We start from the raw sequence: 18200 nt of genomic DNA, 5'->3' as shown, positions 1-18200 counted from the left end.
TATTTTCCCGTGTTGATGGAATTTGTATAAATTAGTAGTGCATTAGAAAATGCTAAGTGATTTAATCACATAGTTCATCATAAACATGGTAAATGTATATAGTATGAATATGTAAAGAATCAATACAATCCAATTTAGTGAGACAAAGAAAAAAAGTGTGAAGAAGACAAGAAAGACAGAAATGTAATTCTTTTATTTTATGTGAAATACCTTGAGGTAAATATGCAAACCTTTCAGTAGGACAATGGTGAAACAATATTCGCAAACTCTATTGCTGGATAATTAATAAACTGAGTGCTGATTATATAAACACTCTTCTATAAAGGAGCAGCAACAGAGAAATAATTAACAGAAAAACAAACACTTATCTAGAACACATTAAACACATACATGTGATTTCTGAGAACACAAAATATAATACATACCATGTATATGATGAACTATGTGATTAAATCACCTAGCATTTACTAATGCACTATTAATTAATAAAAATAAATTCCATCAACGCGGGAAACATACTCTTGTTGTTCTTGTTGCAACCTGAAGGCCTGTAGAGGCCAGTAACAGAAGGAAGTCCATCACTGTTGTGGTAGGGCAAGAGATGGGGTCAACCTCATGCTCTCTAACCCCACGCCTCAAATCCTCTCCATCTGCGTGTCACGCATGTAGGTTGAGGGGATCTGGGGTTGGGTGCAGTATCCGACCCTCCGACTACGTGAGGAGATCCGGCCGCCAGAGGTGGACAGATGGACAGATCCAAGAGGTCAGAGTACCACGTCGTCCTCGCCCAATACATGGTGATCAAGATCATGCTTGCTCGAAACCTCTTTAACCTCCTGAGAATACACAGGATGACGGGGATCGCAGGGAAAGCGTAATGGAGAGGGAAAGTCCAATCCAAAAGACACGCGTCCCCCAGTGCACTGTTTGAGGGGAATTCCCTTGAGCAAAACTGTGTGCACTTCCTGTTGCCTTCCGTGGCAAACAGATCAACTGTTGGAGTACCCCAGAGAGTGAAGACCTCTTCCAGGACTTCAGGCGCATTTCCCACTTGTGTGAGACCGTGCTCTGCCTGCTCAGAGCATCCCCCAAACTGTTCTCTGCCCCCGCTTGATGTACTGCCGATACCGAGATTTGATTCTATAGCAACCAGAACCACAGTTGTATCGCTTCTGTGCAGAGGGGACGGGAATGCACTCCACCTTGCTTGTTTAAGTAGTGCATGGCCACCGTGTTGTACGTCAGAATCAGGACATGCTTTCCCTTGAGCGATAGGGCTAGCCTGATGACTCGCAACTCTAGCCTGTTGGCGCAGTCCAAAGGCCACTCACCTGCAAGTCCTCGCAGTGAGCGCCCCAACCCTTCAAGGATGCATCCGTGACCACTCGGGTCTGATGCCAACGAGGCCACAAGGGTTCGCCTACCATAAGATTCTTGCGCATGTCCCACCAGCCAAGTTGGCTAACTACCTGGCTGGACACCCTGAGAGGATCTGAGAGAGCTCCCAGATACTGAGACCACTGGTCTCGCAGGAGCCACTGAAGGGATCTCATGCACAATCTGGCCTATGGCACCTGGAAAATGCAAGAGACCCAAAAGGCAAAGAAATGAATCCGCTGATAAGGTGGCGTGATTCCGGAACAACTGGACAATCAGTTGTATGTTGTCGGCTCTCTCCTCGGGAGGGAAGGCCTTCCCTGCCCGAGTGTCTAGGATTGCCCTGATGAACTGGAGCCTTTGGACCGGTGTCCTGTGGGACTTCTTTAAGTTCAGGGAGAAGCTCAACCTGTGCAGTAGCAGACAGGTGTCTTCTAGGTGAGTCAACTGCCGCTGACTTCCCCCCGGATCAGCCAATCGTCTAGGTACAGGAATACGTGGACTCTGGACCTCCTGAGGTGAGCGCGACTACTGCCATGAGCTTGGTGAAGACCCTTGGAACGTAGGTCAACCCAAAGGGCAGCACTTTGAACTGATTGTGCTTGTCCCCAATTAGGAACCGCCAGAATTTCCTGTGCTTCTGATGTATGGGCACATGGAAGTAGGCATCCGGCAGGTCTATGGACACCAGCCAGTCCTGAAGATCGAGAGCGTGGAGAATTTCTCTCAAAGTCACTATCGTGAATTTGTCTTTTCTCTGGAACTTGTTTAGAGCCCTGAGGACCAGAATGGGACAGAGACCTCTGACTTTTTTGGGTACCCAGTAATACAGCCCAACCCCCTCTGATTGGGAGGCACCTCTTCCATGGCACCCTTCGACAACAGGACTCTCAGTTCTTCCAGGAGCTCCTGTCCCAGTTGGATCGGTGAAGATGGTGGTCTGTCTGGAGGTTTTCTTAAAAAGGGGAGACAATAACCCCACCGAATTAACTGCAGGGTCCAGGCATCGTAGGTTATCTCCTGGCACTGGGAATAATGCCCTGCTGTTAGGGAGAATTCTCAGAAATGTGCTAATTCCCTCCACCTTCGAGACCCCCAGCAACTTTGCTGGATTTTGAGGACTTGATTTGTTTACCGGGAGAGAGTGAGATCCTTTTTCACTTGCTCACGTATTTTAATGTGATTTTTGAACACCGTTTCTTTTGGTTGTGGAGTCTGAAACTCCATAGGCATCATCTTTTACATTGTGTCACACAGCACCTTCAGTGCAGTGACACAGGGAATTGACTTTACTTACATGTGTAACTTTCTAGACCCAGCACACACCATCTTACACTAGGGTGCTGGAGGGGTTACTTAGTATCCCCTTTGCTAGCTTCTCATGTAACAATTTTATGTTACCCTTTTCTCACTGAACGGCTGGTGGCAGTGGTTTACTTTTAACTACCGTGGTGTACATTTACCGCGGGCTGCGTTCGCAGCTGCAGCAAAGCACCCAAGGGTGCGATTATTGTCAAAATGGCCAGTTCTTTTATCGCTATTTCTTTGTGGAAAGGTCCTTCTTGAGATTTACTCTGCATGCCAAATCAGACTTGGTCCCAATTGTTCGCTTTGCCTTTGGTGGAATTCACGAGTGAAGCACACCTCTGGCTCCAGGGTGTCTGGGGTGGGCAGGAAGTGAGGGAGGTGCCCGAAACTCCCTGTGCTTAGTCTCCTAGAAGACCCAAATGCACTCTGTGATGATTGGCCGGCTGACTGTCTAGCAAAGACAGCCACCCTGTAAGGTGACTGACAGCTGGGCTGGAATTAATGGGAGAGAATGAATAAAAGGCGAGGCTTTGGGCTTGGAAGGCAGAGTCGACCACTGGACGAAGGAACCGATGAAGTTCTTGAAAGGATGCCTGCTGCAACTCCTGGACCGTTGGTTTGCCCGGTGAAGCCCTGCTGCTGTGCTGAACCTCTAAATTCATATCGTCAGACAAGTCCCTGCAAGGACGACGTCTCCCCTTGAGTTGGTGGGACCAATCAACCTCAAAGTAAGCCACCTGGACATTCTCTCAGAGCTGGTTGTATTTCCACAGAGTTGCTGCTGGAAACCGAAACGCCAGGGAGAGGAACACCAGATTGCATGCATTGCTTTTAAGTTGGCCAAGAGATCCAGGAAGATCTTCTTGACTCCCAAGGAAGCAGGACTGGCCGAGCCTGAGCCCCCTCAACAGAGTGTGGGACCCCGGAAGCAAGTAAAGTCCATCTCGAAAGCCAGAAACCGCGGTGTTGCTATTTGCGGTAGTCCAGAGGAGCTGACAAACTGAAGTGCCACTTGTTGGAAAGATTGCAGATTGCTAGCAGTGACAGTCCCATTGCAGATCAGGAGTCCCCAGAAGTCCTCCGTTTTGTCCCTACGACTGAGGCCCAGGAACAGAGGAACAGTGAGATCTGCAGAGCTGCACAGGAACAGGAGTCATCTGCTGCACTTTTTCCTTCAAAGGTACTGTAAAGTCTGAGAGAACTTACCTCTCATTGTAGAATTGCTTGCATCTTCTACTACTCACAAGTCTAAACAGCTTGTGACCCTACATTTGATTATTTTCTTCAAAGACTTCTAAATCATTGTGCAAAGACTTTTCTACTTTCCTACCAGAAGTGCTTCAGCCTATATAAGACTTTTGCCCATTGGCTTTGGCTTAGCCTGTAAAACTGAATGACTGCTTAGGGGATCCAAAGATATTTGCTTGCTTAAGAATATTTATGATCTCTTGTGTGTTCTAATAACCTTTTATTTGACCAACTTCCAAAAGTATTCTAAATACAAACAGCAAGATATTAATCTCCCCAGCACTCTAGCTACTGAAGTCACCAGAGGGTGTAGGTTGAGACTGTGGGCCATCCCAAAAGGGTCTTTACTCATTTAGAAACTAAGAATGTACAGTTTTTGAAGTGTATTTGTGTGTTGCTTTTATATTGCTCCCTTCTGAAGAAGGCTTACACTGACTGATAAATTAATCATTGTTTATTAAAAGAAAGAGTTTATTTGAATACTTGTCACTGTGAACCTCTGTGTAACTCCCCTACAGCTCACATTGACCCCTCTTGAGATAAGCCTGGTTGCTCAACGCGCTACCAACCTGTGTAGTAGAAGCTTAAACCAAAAATTGGGTCCCCTTTTGCCAGGAGGTCAGGGTTGTTGTAGTGCACCCAAAGGGTACTGCATACAATCTTGCCTAACACCTGCCAAACGTCCACCAACCGGTATGTCATGGGAGGGGAAAATCAAAGCGGCTTCGAAGGCGCCGTTGCCCCAGCCACAGCTGTTGGCCTTAGAAGCACCTCTGCCCCTTCCGGGGCGCGAGAAACACCTTTGCCCCTGCCTGGCTTGTGGGGGCTGTTCTTTATTGCCGTAAGGCACATAGCGTTTATGGCCTTTGCCTCTAGAGGCAAAGCTGAAAGCAGGCTTAGCCGGCTGCGCAGCCAGACTCAGCGATTTAGCAGCAATTTTAGACTCTCTGAATTTCTTTAAAGAGTCATCCGCCTTCTTACTGAAGAGCATTTCCCCCTCAAAAGGCATGTCTAAAAGGTGGTTTTGTACATTGCGTAAGAGGCCGGATGTTTTCAAATAGGCCTGCCTTCTCATAACTACTGCCGACCCCATGGAGCAACGTATTCTGCCGCATGCTCTTCAGCCTACTACAAACCATAGGAGACCTTAGTGAAACCGCAAGCTATGTTTGTGGCCTCAAGAACCATGCTGCCGGAGGTAAAAACCTTCTCGGCCAAAGCCCCTATCCTTTCCACTTCCCTGTCTTTAGGGAGATTCAACGTGGATGCCGTGGGCCTGGAGGATATAATGGCAGCCTGAACTACCAGTCCTTCCGAGGAAGGGTGTGTTGAGAGGAAGGAAGGGTCACCTCTTGCCGGCCTGTATGTCCCTGTGACATTGGTACTCGCAGGGGGCAAAGTGCATAGGTTGCGCCAGACGGAAGCCAAAGGGTCAGCTATGGCCTGACTGAAGGACATGTTTTCAACAGCCGGGTCCCTCTTTCAGGATGTCCGTAAGGTCATACCCTTTATGGGAAATTGCTGACGACTTGAGGCAGAGTGTTTCAACCACTTTCTCTACTAAGGTCCGGAATTTGACATGACAGTGAGTGTAGGGTTGTTTTTGTTGCATCTCAACGTCTGGAGATGTGTCCAACCCACTGGCATCTTGAAGGCGCTGAGCAAGTGCCATCAAGTTGTCTCGGTCCTCGAAATAGTCGATGCCACCGAAACCCACAAAAATGGGGTCGACCTCTTCACATTCCTCGGCTTGATCAGCGCTGAAAATCGACTGCATTGAGTCGAAAAAGCCTGTACGCGATAGCGATTGAAAGGCGTCAACGGCGAGGGCTTATCCTTCGGATCCGTAGGTCGAGTTGCAAAGCCGAGGGCTTAGCTTGCAGCGGAGCCCTAGAGGCTGACTGAATAGGTATCGGCTCTGAAAGCTCAGACGGGCGATGGGTGCCGTGGGAGAGGCTTCCAGTGAGTGATTTTCTGGCCCCGCAGGGCACAGAGCTCGAAAGCACAGTCAGCACCGAAGGCATCGACTTCTTGGCAAGCATGGGGTGAGGGGTACGCTGCTTTTGCTGCCGAGGCCTGCTGGTCGGGTGTGGGAGCCGACAGCCGCCTGTTGACAAAACATGTCAAGCATTTGCTTTTTGAACAAAACCCACTCTTCCCGAGTGGTGGGTTCGTTAGAGGGCTTACCAGGCTCGGAGGAAGAATCTGATTGCCGTCGATGTTGGTGCTGCTTCTTCTACCGTTAGGAAGAGGATGAGGAATGGCATCTGGAGTGGGACTTCATTTTCGTTTTCTTGCGGTGTCGGCACTCGTCGTGGCGAGTGGGCTCCTAAGCCTATGCCTCAGATGACCGGACGAGAGACCGTGGCAGAGACTTTGGCGACGTCGGTACAGGGCCAGCTTACCGGCTCTGTCTTGCAGGGACTTGGGTTGCATCTTGGCGCACGACGCACAGGCCTCTGTGTCGTGAGTGGAACCCAAACACCACAAATAGAGATCATGCGTGTCTGTCACTGACATTTTGATCTTGCAATCGGAGCACCACTTGAAACCCGAGATCCGGTGCAAAGATATTGTTGAGGTAAATCGGAAAAAAGATTAGTGAAAACATTGAGTGAAACTCGAGTAGGTTCCTGATGCAGCGTGAGTGTGTGGAGAAAAGGAGCTGAGGCATGGGGCGCAGTGATGTATTGCGCTTGACGTCACTTCCGGAGTCGACGATCGACCACTGTGCAAGACGGATCAACGACTGAGGCGAGGTTCACTACGCCCACGGTAGAAATTTTTTCCGAGCAGCAGAGCTGGACAAGGATATCTATCAAGATGAGGAATCTGCGAGAGAAAAGCAATCCATTGAAAGCAACATATGGTTTTTACTCCCCATGAATAGGTGTGGCCTATACTAAATGTGTATGATAAGGTATGACTTCCATAGCATTACAGTTAGGTATTCTGAAGAAGGTTTATGCTTTGGTCTGAGTACCTTCAAGTATTGTGTTGTGTTTTTATAATGTGTTTATGACTATGACCAGTACTTACCAAGACTTAACACTTGGCCTACTTGTATTTCTAATAAACCTTTATTTTGTTTATTACTTCTGTTTTTAAATGCTTCTATTGGATCCTTGGTATATTACAGGTCCTATGTACTTTCCTACAGCCCTCTCTGCCTCCTAAAATAAGCATGGCTGATCTGTCTACGCTACCATATACTCAGGTGGTGCAGCCTTACACTAAGAGTGGAGTTGTGTACTGTCTCAGTCGAATGGGTTTGCTAAGACTTCAAAAAAACAGTCCTAACATCAGCTACAACAGGATACGTGTCTCCTCTTGAGATTTCCTCGATTGGCAGCAGGACACCTCTTCTTATACCAAAGTCAGGTGAGTGATTAGACTCAGCCTCCAATGGCAAGATCTGTTCCACACATGCACACCAGCAGTGGTCCAATCAGGTACCACTGTGGGTTTCAGGCAAGCATGTACACCAGCACACCAGACTCTCAGGCACTAGAATGTGGATTGGGACCAGACCGTCCCAGCTCATTACTTGGTACACCACTCACTTGGTATGCACTAGCCCGTACAAAGCAAGCCTTTCCCGGGCAAGTGCATGACACTAAAAGGAAATTCCTGACCTGGTAAGGTAGGAAGAAGACCAAGGACCAGATGGCCAAGGAACAAACAAAAAACCTTGTGGCACGGCCATGTTTAGACACTAGCCACTGTTAATAGCCAAACGTGGTAAACTCGGTAAGGCCAACAAAAAGTACAATAAAATGTAAGAAAAAGTAACTGCTGCCACCAGTTTGTACTTAGGCACACCTTAGGTAACCAAAACAACCCTTAGTGTAGTCTAGGGTCATACAAAAGACGCTCCATTGCAGTGCATTGTAAAATGCATTGTGCAATGACAAAAGGTTACCTGAAAAAGTAACAAAGTCCAAAGACAAAGGGAAACAGTTTCCCACTACTGACAGTCTGAAGGACTAGTCAGTTTCCCCATAACATGTGAGCAAAAGCTCAGTTGAGTGAAGCTGAAGGTAAATGTTGAGGGACAGTGACTCAATGTCACACAGCTTGGAATAAACTAAATCCTATTCAATCAGTTCTTTCAATGGTTATGTAAGAAAAAAGTTTGAATGACTCTGTTCTATGTAATTAAATGTTGTCGGTGCAATACAAAATATAAAAGACAAACTACATTCCCGACTTCTTTTTTGTGATAAGTGACTAAACATACCATGTATGTGTGTACATTTAACAAGTGTCTTCTGTGTTTGGAAACGTGATTGTGTAGATGCAGACAGCAAACATTAGGCTACACTGTGCACCACCGTCAGGATAAGAGGCGTAGCATATCTGTCCGACATGCTGATGTCAGCTTGAGGGGCACGAGCTAGGATTTATTGCCAGCAGAGCACCTGAACATAGGTCGATCAATAACGGATACGATCATCACAAAATTGAGGTTTCCGACTCATGCAGTTTGCATGTGTTAATGTCTACAAATCGTAGGTAAGGTGCATTGGAAAAAAGGAAAATGGAATCGGTTGATATATGCTCAAAAATACCTGCCCTATCTATTAGACCTATACAATTCCTGAGAAAACCTCTGCTTTAAGGAGTGTATATGAAATTGTTATCAATGACCAGTAATTGAAGGGTAAAGAATTTGTGGTTGGTGCGCTGAAGTAAATTTGAAGGGGACTGGAGGATTAACAAGGAAATTTTGCAGGGGGCGGAGCAGCTCATTCAGCAGTGTGCACAGGCTTGTCAGTTGGCTGAACTTGGTGCAGGACAATGGCTTTGTGGTGTTATTGGGTTCTTGGTATTCTTGACCTGTAACTAGTGCCCAATGTTGCTAGCTCACCTTCTTCATCCACAGCTAGCACAGTGGCTCCTCTTCCCAGCAGAGCTTGAACTACAGTGGCCAGGCCATTTCGAGCGGCTATGTGCAGCGGCCTACAATGGAAGAAGAGAAAGACTTAGTAGTAACAGACAAATCTTGACACAAAATTAGAGATTGACCACTCCAGCACAGACTATCAAGCAGTACATGCACGATAAAACTTGACTTGTGCATCACCAACACTAATGCCGGCCAGAGGGACTACCTTTCCCAAAAACAAAGGATGTCTAGAAAACAACCTCCAGCTTGACCCCTCGAAAGACATAACATTTGTCTCTCCTCACTATGAATCGAAGGGGGTTTACAATGTTCAGTAAGCACAAAAAACATTTTTTTTATAAAAACCCTTTAAATTCTGCATGTACAGTTGCCCAGGTCTAACAACAAAAAAGAAAGTGGTCCTTCTTAAGAAGCTTACATCACCTTAATGACATGGAATTTATGAGCCTTACCTACATGCCATTGCCCTTTCCGAGCTAGAAGGATGTCATTAGCCTGCACTCATTCCTAGCTCCTATCAAGCAAATACACCCAATGCATTTGTTAATAAGTGCCAGATGTTTCAACCATGCAAGCATTAGCTGGTTGTTTAAACTAGCCTAAATTACACATAAGGACTGCCTCCACCTCAAGTATCACCCAACACAAAAACTCAGTTTAATTTACTGCAGAGGTAGGTGTTAATAAATCTTTAGAAAACTTCAAAAAAGAAAAACTTGAAGACATGTAACTAACAGTTTGCAGTTTGAAAAAACAGATTGCATTTACTTTATCCCAACTTGCGTAGCATTTGAAGAAAACTACATTAAAACCAACGTAATGGTGAATGAGGGCATAATGGTTTTTCAGGTCCTGAATACAGAGCAAGGGTCTTTGGAAAGGTTTGTACTACATTTAAAGAATTAAAATATTTCTAGATTATCTAAGAGGAAATATCTTTGGAACATCCATGTTACTAGCCATTTCAGCATGGAAATAAATACTCACATCTGCAGCGAGCTGTTGGTTGCATTTATAAGGCCAAGGTCTTGGGTCTGTCCCAGTATCAGCAAGGCACACTTTTCATGGCCCTAGGGAGAGAAAGAGAGATGGTGAGAAAAAAAGGTGAAAATACAAACAGGATTTATTTAAGGTAGCCTTGGTCACTCACAACTCAGAACAGTCTGTGGACTAGCAAAGCTATAGGCCATGTTTTCTGCCTCTATCATGCGGACACTGCCCCACCTTTGGCGCACACACACACACAAAAAGTAACATGTATATATACACACACATATATATATATATATACACAATCTAAAAGTAACATTGGGCAATAATATTTAAGCAGTGTTAGGAATAATTCTCAAATGTGCTAATTCCCTTCACCTTAGAGACCCCCAGCAACTTTGCTGGATTTTGAGGACTTGATTTTTTTTACCTGGAAAGGCTGTGAACCTTTTTTCCCCACTCTCTCATGTATTTTGATGTGGGTTTTACTCTTGTGTTCTTTGATTATGGAGTTTTAGACAACTCCATAGGCATCAGCTTCTCATGTGTGTCACACAGCACCCTCAGTGCAGTGCCACAGGGAAGCCTTTCAGGCTGTCCCAAGGTTTAAATACCTTCTCTGGGATAAACTAATGTTTCCCAGGGAAAATAAAGTTAGTTAGTTTATTCACTTTTATGCAGGATCCGTGGGTAACAGGGTGCCACAATAAGAAAAATGCAAAGCCTGCAGGTTATAGAATAAAACAGTTGTACAATATCCAATATACATATATAAACTTCACATAGATACAAAATATACAAGAGTACAATTTAGCAAATATTACACTGGATATAAACAGTAGCACGTTAGTATTGCCCTAAATTAGGTGACGCAGTCATCTAAACAATTACACCGATGTCCAGAGGGGTGGGGAGCATCAGGTAGTGAGCGACTAAGGGTCAGTGGAGATGATATGTTTGATTACACTTTTTCTGAAGTGTAGGTAGGGTTAATCAGCTCTCAGGTCTTGTGGCAATAGGTTCCAGATTTTAGCTGCCTTCACTGGGAAGCTATTTCCTCCGATCGTATTGAGCCTGTATCTAGGTGTTGCCAAACAGTTAATGTTGCCAGCTCTAGATGGTCTATGAGAGATTTTCCTGTGGAGTTTGTCTGTAGGTAACTAGGGGCAGCGTTGTTTAGAGCTTTGTGGGTCAGAGATAGCGTCTTTAACTGTATTTTATTATCAGTAGATAGCCATTTGTATTGGCGTCTGATAGAGGATATATGGGTTATTTTGTTTTTGCCAATTGCTGCTCTCAAGGCAAGGTAACATTTTTATCCACCGGATGATGGTTTTATTAGCACCGCTGTATAGGGCATTACAGTAGTCAATTCTGGAGAGTATTAAGGCTCTAGACAGGATCATGCAACTGTCATTAGCAAGGAATGGCTTACCGGCTCTTATCAGCTTGCATGTATAGGCCGTTGGAGTCCAAAGATTTTACCTGTTTATCAAATGACAAAGTGGAATCAAGGTAGAAACCAAGGGTTTTTACTTCCTTGGAGACTTGGAAAAGTGAAATTGACTTTACTAGTCTTTCCAAATTCCTAGACCCAACACACACACTATCTTACAATAGACTGCTGGAGACGTTACCTATGTCTAGAAACTCATGTAGCATTGAAATGCTACCCTTTCCCCTCGAAATGGCTGGTGGCAGTGGTTTTACAACAAACTACCATGATTTTTCCCAACCGCGAACACCGGTAGCGTTAAATCGCGGGAACCATGTTTTTCAAGATGCCGCCTGAGCCTCCTTTGTTTAAAAGGGTCCGGGTCGTCTTTTTTCGACATTTCTTTTTGGAAAGGTCCTTCTAGAGTTTGTCTCTGCGCGCCAAACAGGTTTGGTCCCTTTGCTCCTACGCCTTTGGCGGGCTTCAGGACTGAAGACTGCCTCTGGCGCCCGAGTGTCTGGGGTGGGCAGGAAGTGAGGGTGGTGCTCGAAACTCCCTGTGCTTAGTCTCCTAGGAGACACAAATGCACTCTGGCGTGATTGGCTGGCTGACTGTGCGGCAAGGACAGCCACCCTACTGGGTGAGTGGCAGCTAAGCTGGAATGAATGGGAGAAAACGGTTTAAAAGGCGAGTCTCTTGGCTTGGAAGGCAGAGTCGACCACTGGAACGAAAGAACCGAAGACGAGCTGGAAGAGGACGGCTGCTGCAACTCCTGGATCGTTGGTTGCCCGGTGAAGCCCTGCTGCAGGTCTGAATTGCCAAGTTCATCTCGACAGAGAAGCCCTTCAAGGACGACTTCTCCCTTTGAGTTGGTGGGACCAATCAACTCGTAAGCCACATGGAAACCATTCTTGGAGCTGGTTGTATTTTCCTCAGAGTGCTGCAGGAAACCGAATAACCAGGGAGAGGGACACCAGTTTGTGTGCTTGATGACAGGTACAGGAATCGAAGATTTGCCAGTTTGCCAGCTTTGTGACCAGTCCCTGTGCAGTGCAGGAGTCCCCCGACGTCTTCCATCTTGTCCCCACGACTGAGGCTCAGGAAGAGCGAGATCTGCAGGAACCGCCAGGAACAGAAGTCTTCAGCTGCATCTTTTTCTTCAACATAAGGTACTGTGAAAACCCGACCGAGAGAACTTACCTCTCACTGCCAAAGTGCATGAAATTTTGGCAACTTGCAGGGCTAGTCAGCTTGTGACCCGACATATAAAACCTTCGTCTATGAACTACTTCTGAGAACCGTGGCAAAGACCTTTCCGTTTAACTACCAGAACCGATTTTACTGATACAAGACTCTAGCACATTGACTTTGGTCAACCTATTGCATTGGACCAACTCCTCTGTTGAACTCATACTATTTGCACTGTTTAAGAATAACTATTCGTTTTATTAACTTATGCCTTGTTGCTCCTACTTCAAATGCTCTGAATGCCATTTTGCTCCTCCTTCAAATTAGTTTAAATGCCTCAGAACCAGGTAGTGTGAAGTACTGTAGAATATTTTTGTGTGATATTGATTGGCTCCTTCTAGTGAATGTATTCCAACTGATTGTGAAATACATTAATAAGTGTTTTACCAAGAAACCTTGAGTATAAGAGTCTATTTGAATACTTGGGATTGTAGACCTCTGTGTAACATCATTAAAGCTCACATTCCCTCTTGAGATAAACCTGGCTGCTCAGCTCGCTACCAAAAACTGTGTGGTACAGATTTATACCAAAGGTTGGTTTTGCTTACACCTATAGTCATAGTTGTATATAGTGGTCCCAGAGCCTACTGCATGCAAACTTTTCCGAACAGGCAGCAAGGATTGGTGACAATCATTAGGTGTGTGGTAGTTATGGTCATACAAGTCTATTCTCCTCTAGGTTCGCACCCACTTTATAAAGCACCACTGGTAATGAGTTGTTGCATGGCTTCTAATTTGAACAGCTTGAACGCCAAACTAAGCCTCATAGGCCTGCAGCCTGGAACATTCTTCTTGATTTTGACAGGGATGCAGATCACAAATGGAACTTTCCTGTTGACAGAGATACATTTGACAAATATTCATTCCATCCATTGGCTTTGATAGCCTTCTCTTTTCAAGCACAACCAAAGGTTTAAAGAACATTATTTGAACCCTTCCGATTGCATGACCTAGTTAAACTATTGGTGCACAAAAGATTGGTGCATTTAAGAATGCATTTCTTTCTATGAGAAAAGTTCAAGATAGAGGTGTACTGAGCGTAAAGCCTCACTTTTGACTTATGCTATTCATAAAATGTTTTGCAAAACAAATGCCCTCTCTGCTCTGCCATAATGAGCACATTGCCATTTCATTAGCTTTATAATTAAAATACTGTGACAGAGTGCATCAATTCAAAACAAAATAATTGCTAATTGTTAAACATGAGAAGTATTTTGAAATGACAATTTCTCACTGCAAAACACCTAGAAATTGCACTGCAAATCATGACAATTCTTTGGTATATAGACACATCTCAAGCTGCTTATGCAAACAAAAAAGACAGACGTCCAAGCTAATATTAAAGGGATGGTCTAGTAAAAATTTTTATTTAAAAAATAGATAGGCAACATAAAAAAAAATACTAGCATTCTCCGTTTTAAAACTTCCTATGTAAAATTTTGTGCTATTCAAGCTCAAAATTCGCAAAAGCAAGCACATGGGCGCATACATTTTGTGAAATGGAGGCCCTCCTGTGCTGGCTTTTGCGGCACTAATGAAGGAAAAGCCAGCCAGCTGTAGTAAACAAAAGCTACCGCTGGGTGGCTTTCCCTTCATTAGTGCTGTACGCGGAGGACGGGGACCGGAGACCAGAGCAGGAAAGCTGCAGCTGAATCTCGGTAAGTGCTATTTATTTTTTTTTAAAAAATAAGCACTAGCTGCAGTTTTTTTTCTAAGTTTTCCAGGCTGGAGGAGCCCGGAAAACTTAGAAATAAAACCGCAGCTTTAAAAACGTTGTATTTATGTTTGCGGTCGCTTTTGAAGCCACCGCAAACATAAATACAACGTCATTGTGTTGGAAAACGCTGCGGTTTTTCTTTCCAAGTTTCTCAGGCTCCTCCGGCTCGGAGGAGCCTGAGAAAGTTGGAAAGAAAAACACAGCGTTTTCCAACACAACCGCGTGTGTTTCTGCCTGCTGTGGCTATCACTTTGGGTCTCCGGTGCTCCCAGGGGAGCACCGGAGACCCAAAGTGAAAGCCACAGCAGGCAGAAACACAACGAGGTTATGTTTACATGCCGCGTAGTGTTTCTACCTACAGCTGATTTCCCATTTGGGGCTCTCGGGCTCCCCGTGGGGAGCCCGAGAGCCCCAAATGGGAAAGCAGATTCAGGCAGAAACAACGCGGTTGTGTTGGAAAACGCTGCGGTTTTTCTTTCCGAGTTTCTCAGGCTCCTCCGAGCCGGAGGAGCCTGAGAAACTTGGAAAGAAAAACCGCAGCGTTTTCCAACACAATAATGTTGTATTTATGTTTGCGGTCGCTTCAAAAGCGACCGCAAACATAAATACAACGTTTTTAAAGCTGCGGTTTTATTTCTAAGTTTTCCGGGCTCCTCCAGCCTGGAAAACTTAGAAAAAAAACTGCAGCTAGTGCTTATTTAAAAAAAAAAAAAAAAATAGCACTTACCGAGATTCAGCTGCAGCTTTCCTGCTCTGGTCTCCGGTCCCCGTCCTCCGCGTACAGCACTAAAGAAGGGAAAGCCACCCAGCGGTAGCTTTTGTTTACTACAGCTGGCTGGCTTTTCCTTCATTAGTGCCGCAAAAGCCAGCACAGGAGGGCCTCCATTTCACAAAATGGATGCGCCCATGTGCTTGCTTTTGCGAATTTTGAGCTTGAATAGCTCAAAATTTTACATAGGAAGTTTTAAAACGGAGAATGCTAGTATTTTTTTTTTATGTTGCCTATCTATTTTTTAAATAAAAATGTTTACTAGACCATCCCTTTAATGCACCAGTCAAGTGTGAACTCTTAAGACAAGCCAATAGACGAAAATGTTTTGGATAAGTACTCACGTACCCTGTACTCTTTAGCAAAGGTCCTTCTTGTTCAAAGCATGACAGTTTATATATGCATGTGGTCGATGGCAACAAGCTGGCTTAATTGCAAATGTAAACAAACAGGGTCAGTTTCTACCGACTACAGGCATGACATCTTTTGTTAGAATTGAATTGGCTAACAGGGGAGGCACTAATCCTTTATAAACCAGCTGTTTTAGCATGCTGGGATGCTCTTCTAAAATTTAACCAAAGACTACAACACTGCAAATCCTGAGACGCAACTAACTGGCTGGAGGACCACTGGTCGCACACATCATCACATGCCTCGTGAAGGAAGGAAGCATAGACATTAATGACTAGGCTGAGACTGTAATTCTAGTCTATGGGCCTTAAGATTGCCACTTTTTTAATTTTTCCAAAATTCTGATTGGTATTGCTTGGTTCAATAATTTGACGGAAAAGCTAACACAAAGCTGAACCGTCTTGGAAACAAGCAACACACTGCTTTAAATGCCTGACAGTTAACTGATTGTGTGGCTAAAAATTGGCACTTTGTCAACGTTTTGTTTTTACTGTGTTAGGCAAGATTGTGTGCCATGCCCTTTGGGAGACTACAGCAACCTTGACCTCCTGGCAATAGGAACCCAACTTTTGGTATAAGTCTGTACTACACAGGTTGGTAGTGTGGGCTGAGCAGCCAGGCTTATCTCAAGAAGGGTCAATGTGAGCAGTAGAGCGGTTACACAGAGATTCACAGGGACAAGTGTTCAAATAAACTCTTACACTCACAAGGTTTCTTGATTAAACAATTATTAATTTATTTAACAGTCAGTTATATAAGCCTTCAGAAGTCAGCAAAACATGTAACACTTAAAAATACACTTCAAAACACTCTTAGTTTCTCTAATCAGTTATTAGCGCCTCGATGCCCGCGGGCTGTGTGAGTGCTTTAAAAATGCAAATAAATAAATAAATACCCATTGAGGATGGCACACAAACACTTCCTAAACCCTCAAGTGACTTCAATAGCTTAGGACACTATGGACACTGATTTATCACTGGTACATTTAGAGGAATACAGAGTGTGGTGCAAAAGTTAAATAAGGGAATAAAACTAAGGTTAACAAATACTTCATGAAACCGCGAAGTACTTTTTGAACCCTCCAATGCAGAGTAAATTAACCCATTCCAGGTAAAGCACAGAGTCAGAGGTAAGAAGTGTCTCTCAGTGAGCCAGGACAGCCAATGTTAGTTGAGCAAAGCAGGTAAGTAAAAGTCTTGCACAATGTTTTTAGAACGGTTTGTAGAAATAAAATCACTTGAAGGGCCACAAGCTGGGAGGCTTGTGAGGGGCAAAGCTGTAAGTAACTCTGCAAGGTTAACCAAGACAAGTCTCAACTGAGAACAAGTAAGGCTACACCACAAGAGGTAAGTCCTCTTAACTTTACAGTACCTTTGGTTAGAAGAAATGGTTCTAGCTGGTTTCTGTTCAAGTACAGCTGTGCAGATCCTGGTGTTCCTGGGCCTCAGTTGTGGGGAAAAGGGGGAGGACTTCTGGGGACTACTGCAATGTGAAGGTCGGCGGCAGCAATGGGCAAACTTCAATTCAGTGGCACGTCGTGGTTTCAGCTTCTCTCGTCTGACAGCAAATAGCACCACTGCGGTTCTCGGATACCACTTCCGACTTTCCTCGCATCTTGGGTCCAGCACTCTGTTGAGGTGGCTCAGACTTGGTCAGTCCTGCTTCAGGGAAGTCTGACTTAAAAGCGATGCACTCAGTTTGGTGTTCCTCTCCCTGGCACTTCGGTTCCAGCAGCAGTGGAAGTACAGCCAGCTCTGAGAGGATGTCCAAACAAGTTCATTTTGGGGTTGATTGGTCCCACCAAACCAAGGGGAGAAGTCGTCCTTGCTGGGCTTCTCTAGTTGAAACGAATTTGGAGCTTCAGCACAGCAGCAGGGCTTGACCGGGCAAACCAACGGTCCAGGAGTTGCAGCAGGCGTCTCTTCCAAGTTCTTCTTCGGATTCCTTCGTCTAGTGGTCGACTCTGCCTTCAAAGCCAAAAAGCCTCGCCTTTTATGCAGGTTTCTCTCATTCATTCCAGCCTAGCTGTCACACAGCAGGGTGGCTGTCCTCCAAGGACAGCCAGCCTGTCAATCACCTTAGGGTGCATTCCTGTAACCAAGGGGATTAAGCACAGGGAGCTTCGGGCACCTCCCTCACTTCCTGCCCCTACCAGACTCTCTGGAGCCAGAGGCGGGTTTCACTTGTGAATCCCAACAATGACAAAACTAGCAAAAAGACCAAACCTGGTTAAGCAAGCAGAGTAAATCTCAAGAAGGACCTTTCCAACAAGAAATGGCGAAAAAAGAAGACCGGGCCATTTTGACAAAAGATGGGCACCCATGGGTGCCTTACTGCAGCTGCAATTGCAGCCCACGGTAAAAACACAATGGTAGTAAAAAGTAAACCACTGCCATCAGACATTAACTGTAGAAAGGGTAACACAAAAATGTTACATGAGAAACTAGACAAAGGGGATACCAAGTTGCCCCTTCAGCACTCTATGGTAAAATAGTGTGTGCTGGGTCTAGAAAGTTACAAAATGTAAGCAAAGTCAATTTCACTTCACTGCTCTTGGAAAGAGTAGTTTCACCAAGAGACGGTATTTAAACCTTTGGGAAATCTAAGAGACTTCCCTGTGGCACTGCACTGAAGGTGCTGTGTGTCACTATGTAAAGATGATGGCAGGAGTTTGTCAGACTCCAAAGTCAAAAGAAACACAGAGTCCAAATAACAGAAAAATACATGAGAAAGTGGGAAAAAGTCTCACTCTCTCCAGGATACAGATAAAAAGCCCTAAAGTCCAGCA

The 18200-nt window shown here is 45.0% G+C and overlaps 1 protein-coding gene across 3 annotated transcripts in view; it reads right to left on the bottom strand.

Annotated features, from left to right (window-relative positions):
* Nucleotides 1-18200, bottom strand: part of ANKRD52 (ankyrin repeat domain 52) — a 1656133-nt gene that overhangs the window by 80287 nt on the left and 1557646 nt on the right. For all 3 annotated transcript variants that reach the window (XM_069653745.1, XM_069653746.1, XM_069653747.1), the window contains 2 exons: nt 9830-9912; nt 8804-8895 (listed from right to left, as the gene is read on the bottom strand). In XM_069653745.1, coding sequence (XP_069509846.1) covers nt 8804-8895; nt 9830-9912 — 175 coding nt within the window. The remainder of the gene's footprint in view (nt 1-8803; nt 8896-9829; nt 9913-18200) is intronic.

Source organism: Ambystoma mexicanum, chromosome 3q (assembly GCF_040938575.1).
Source record: "Ambystoma mexicanum isolate Mex_15411 chromosome 3q, UKY_AmexF1_1, whole genome shotgun sequence".
Lineage (NCBI taxonomy): Eukaryota > Metazoa > Chordata > Amphibia > Caudata > Ambystomatidae > Ambystoma > Ambystoma mexicanum.
This window is presented reverse-complemented; position numbering and strand designations above follow the sequence as displayed.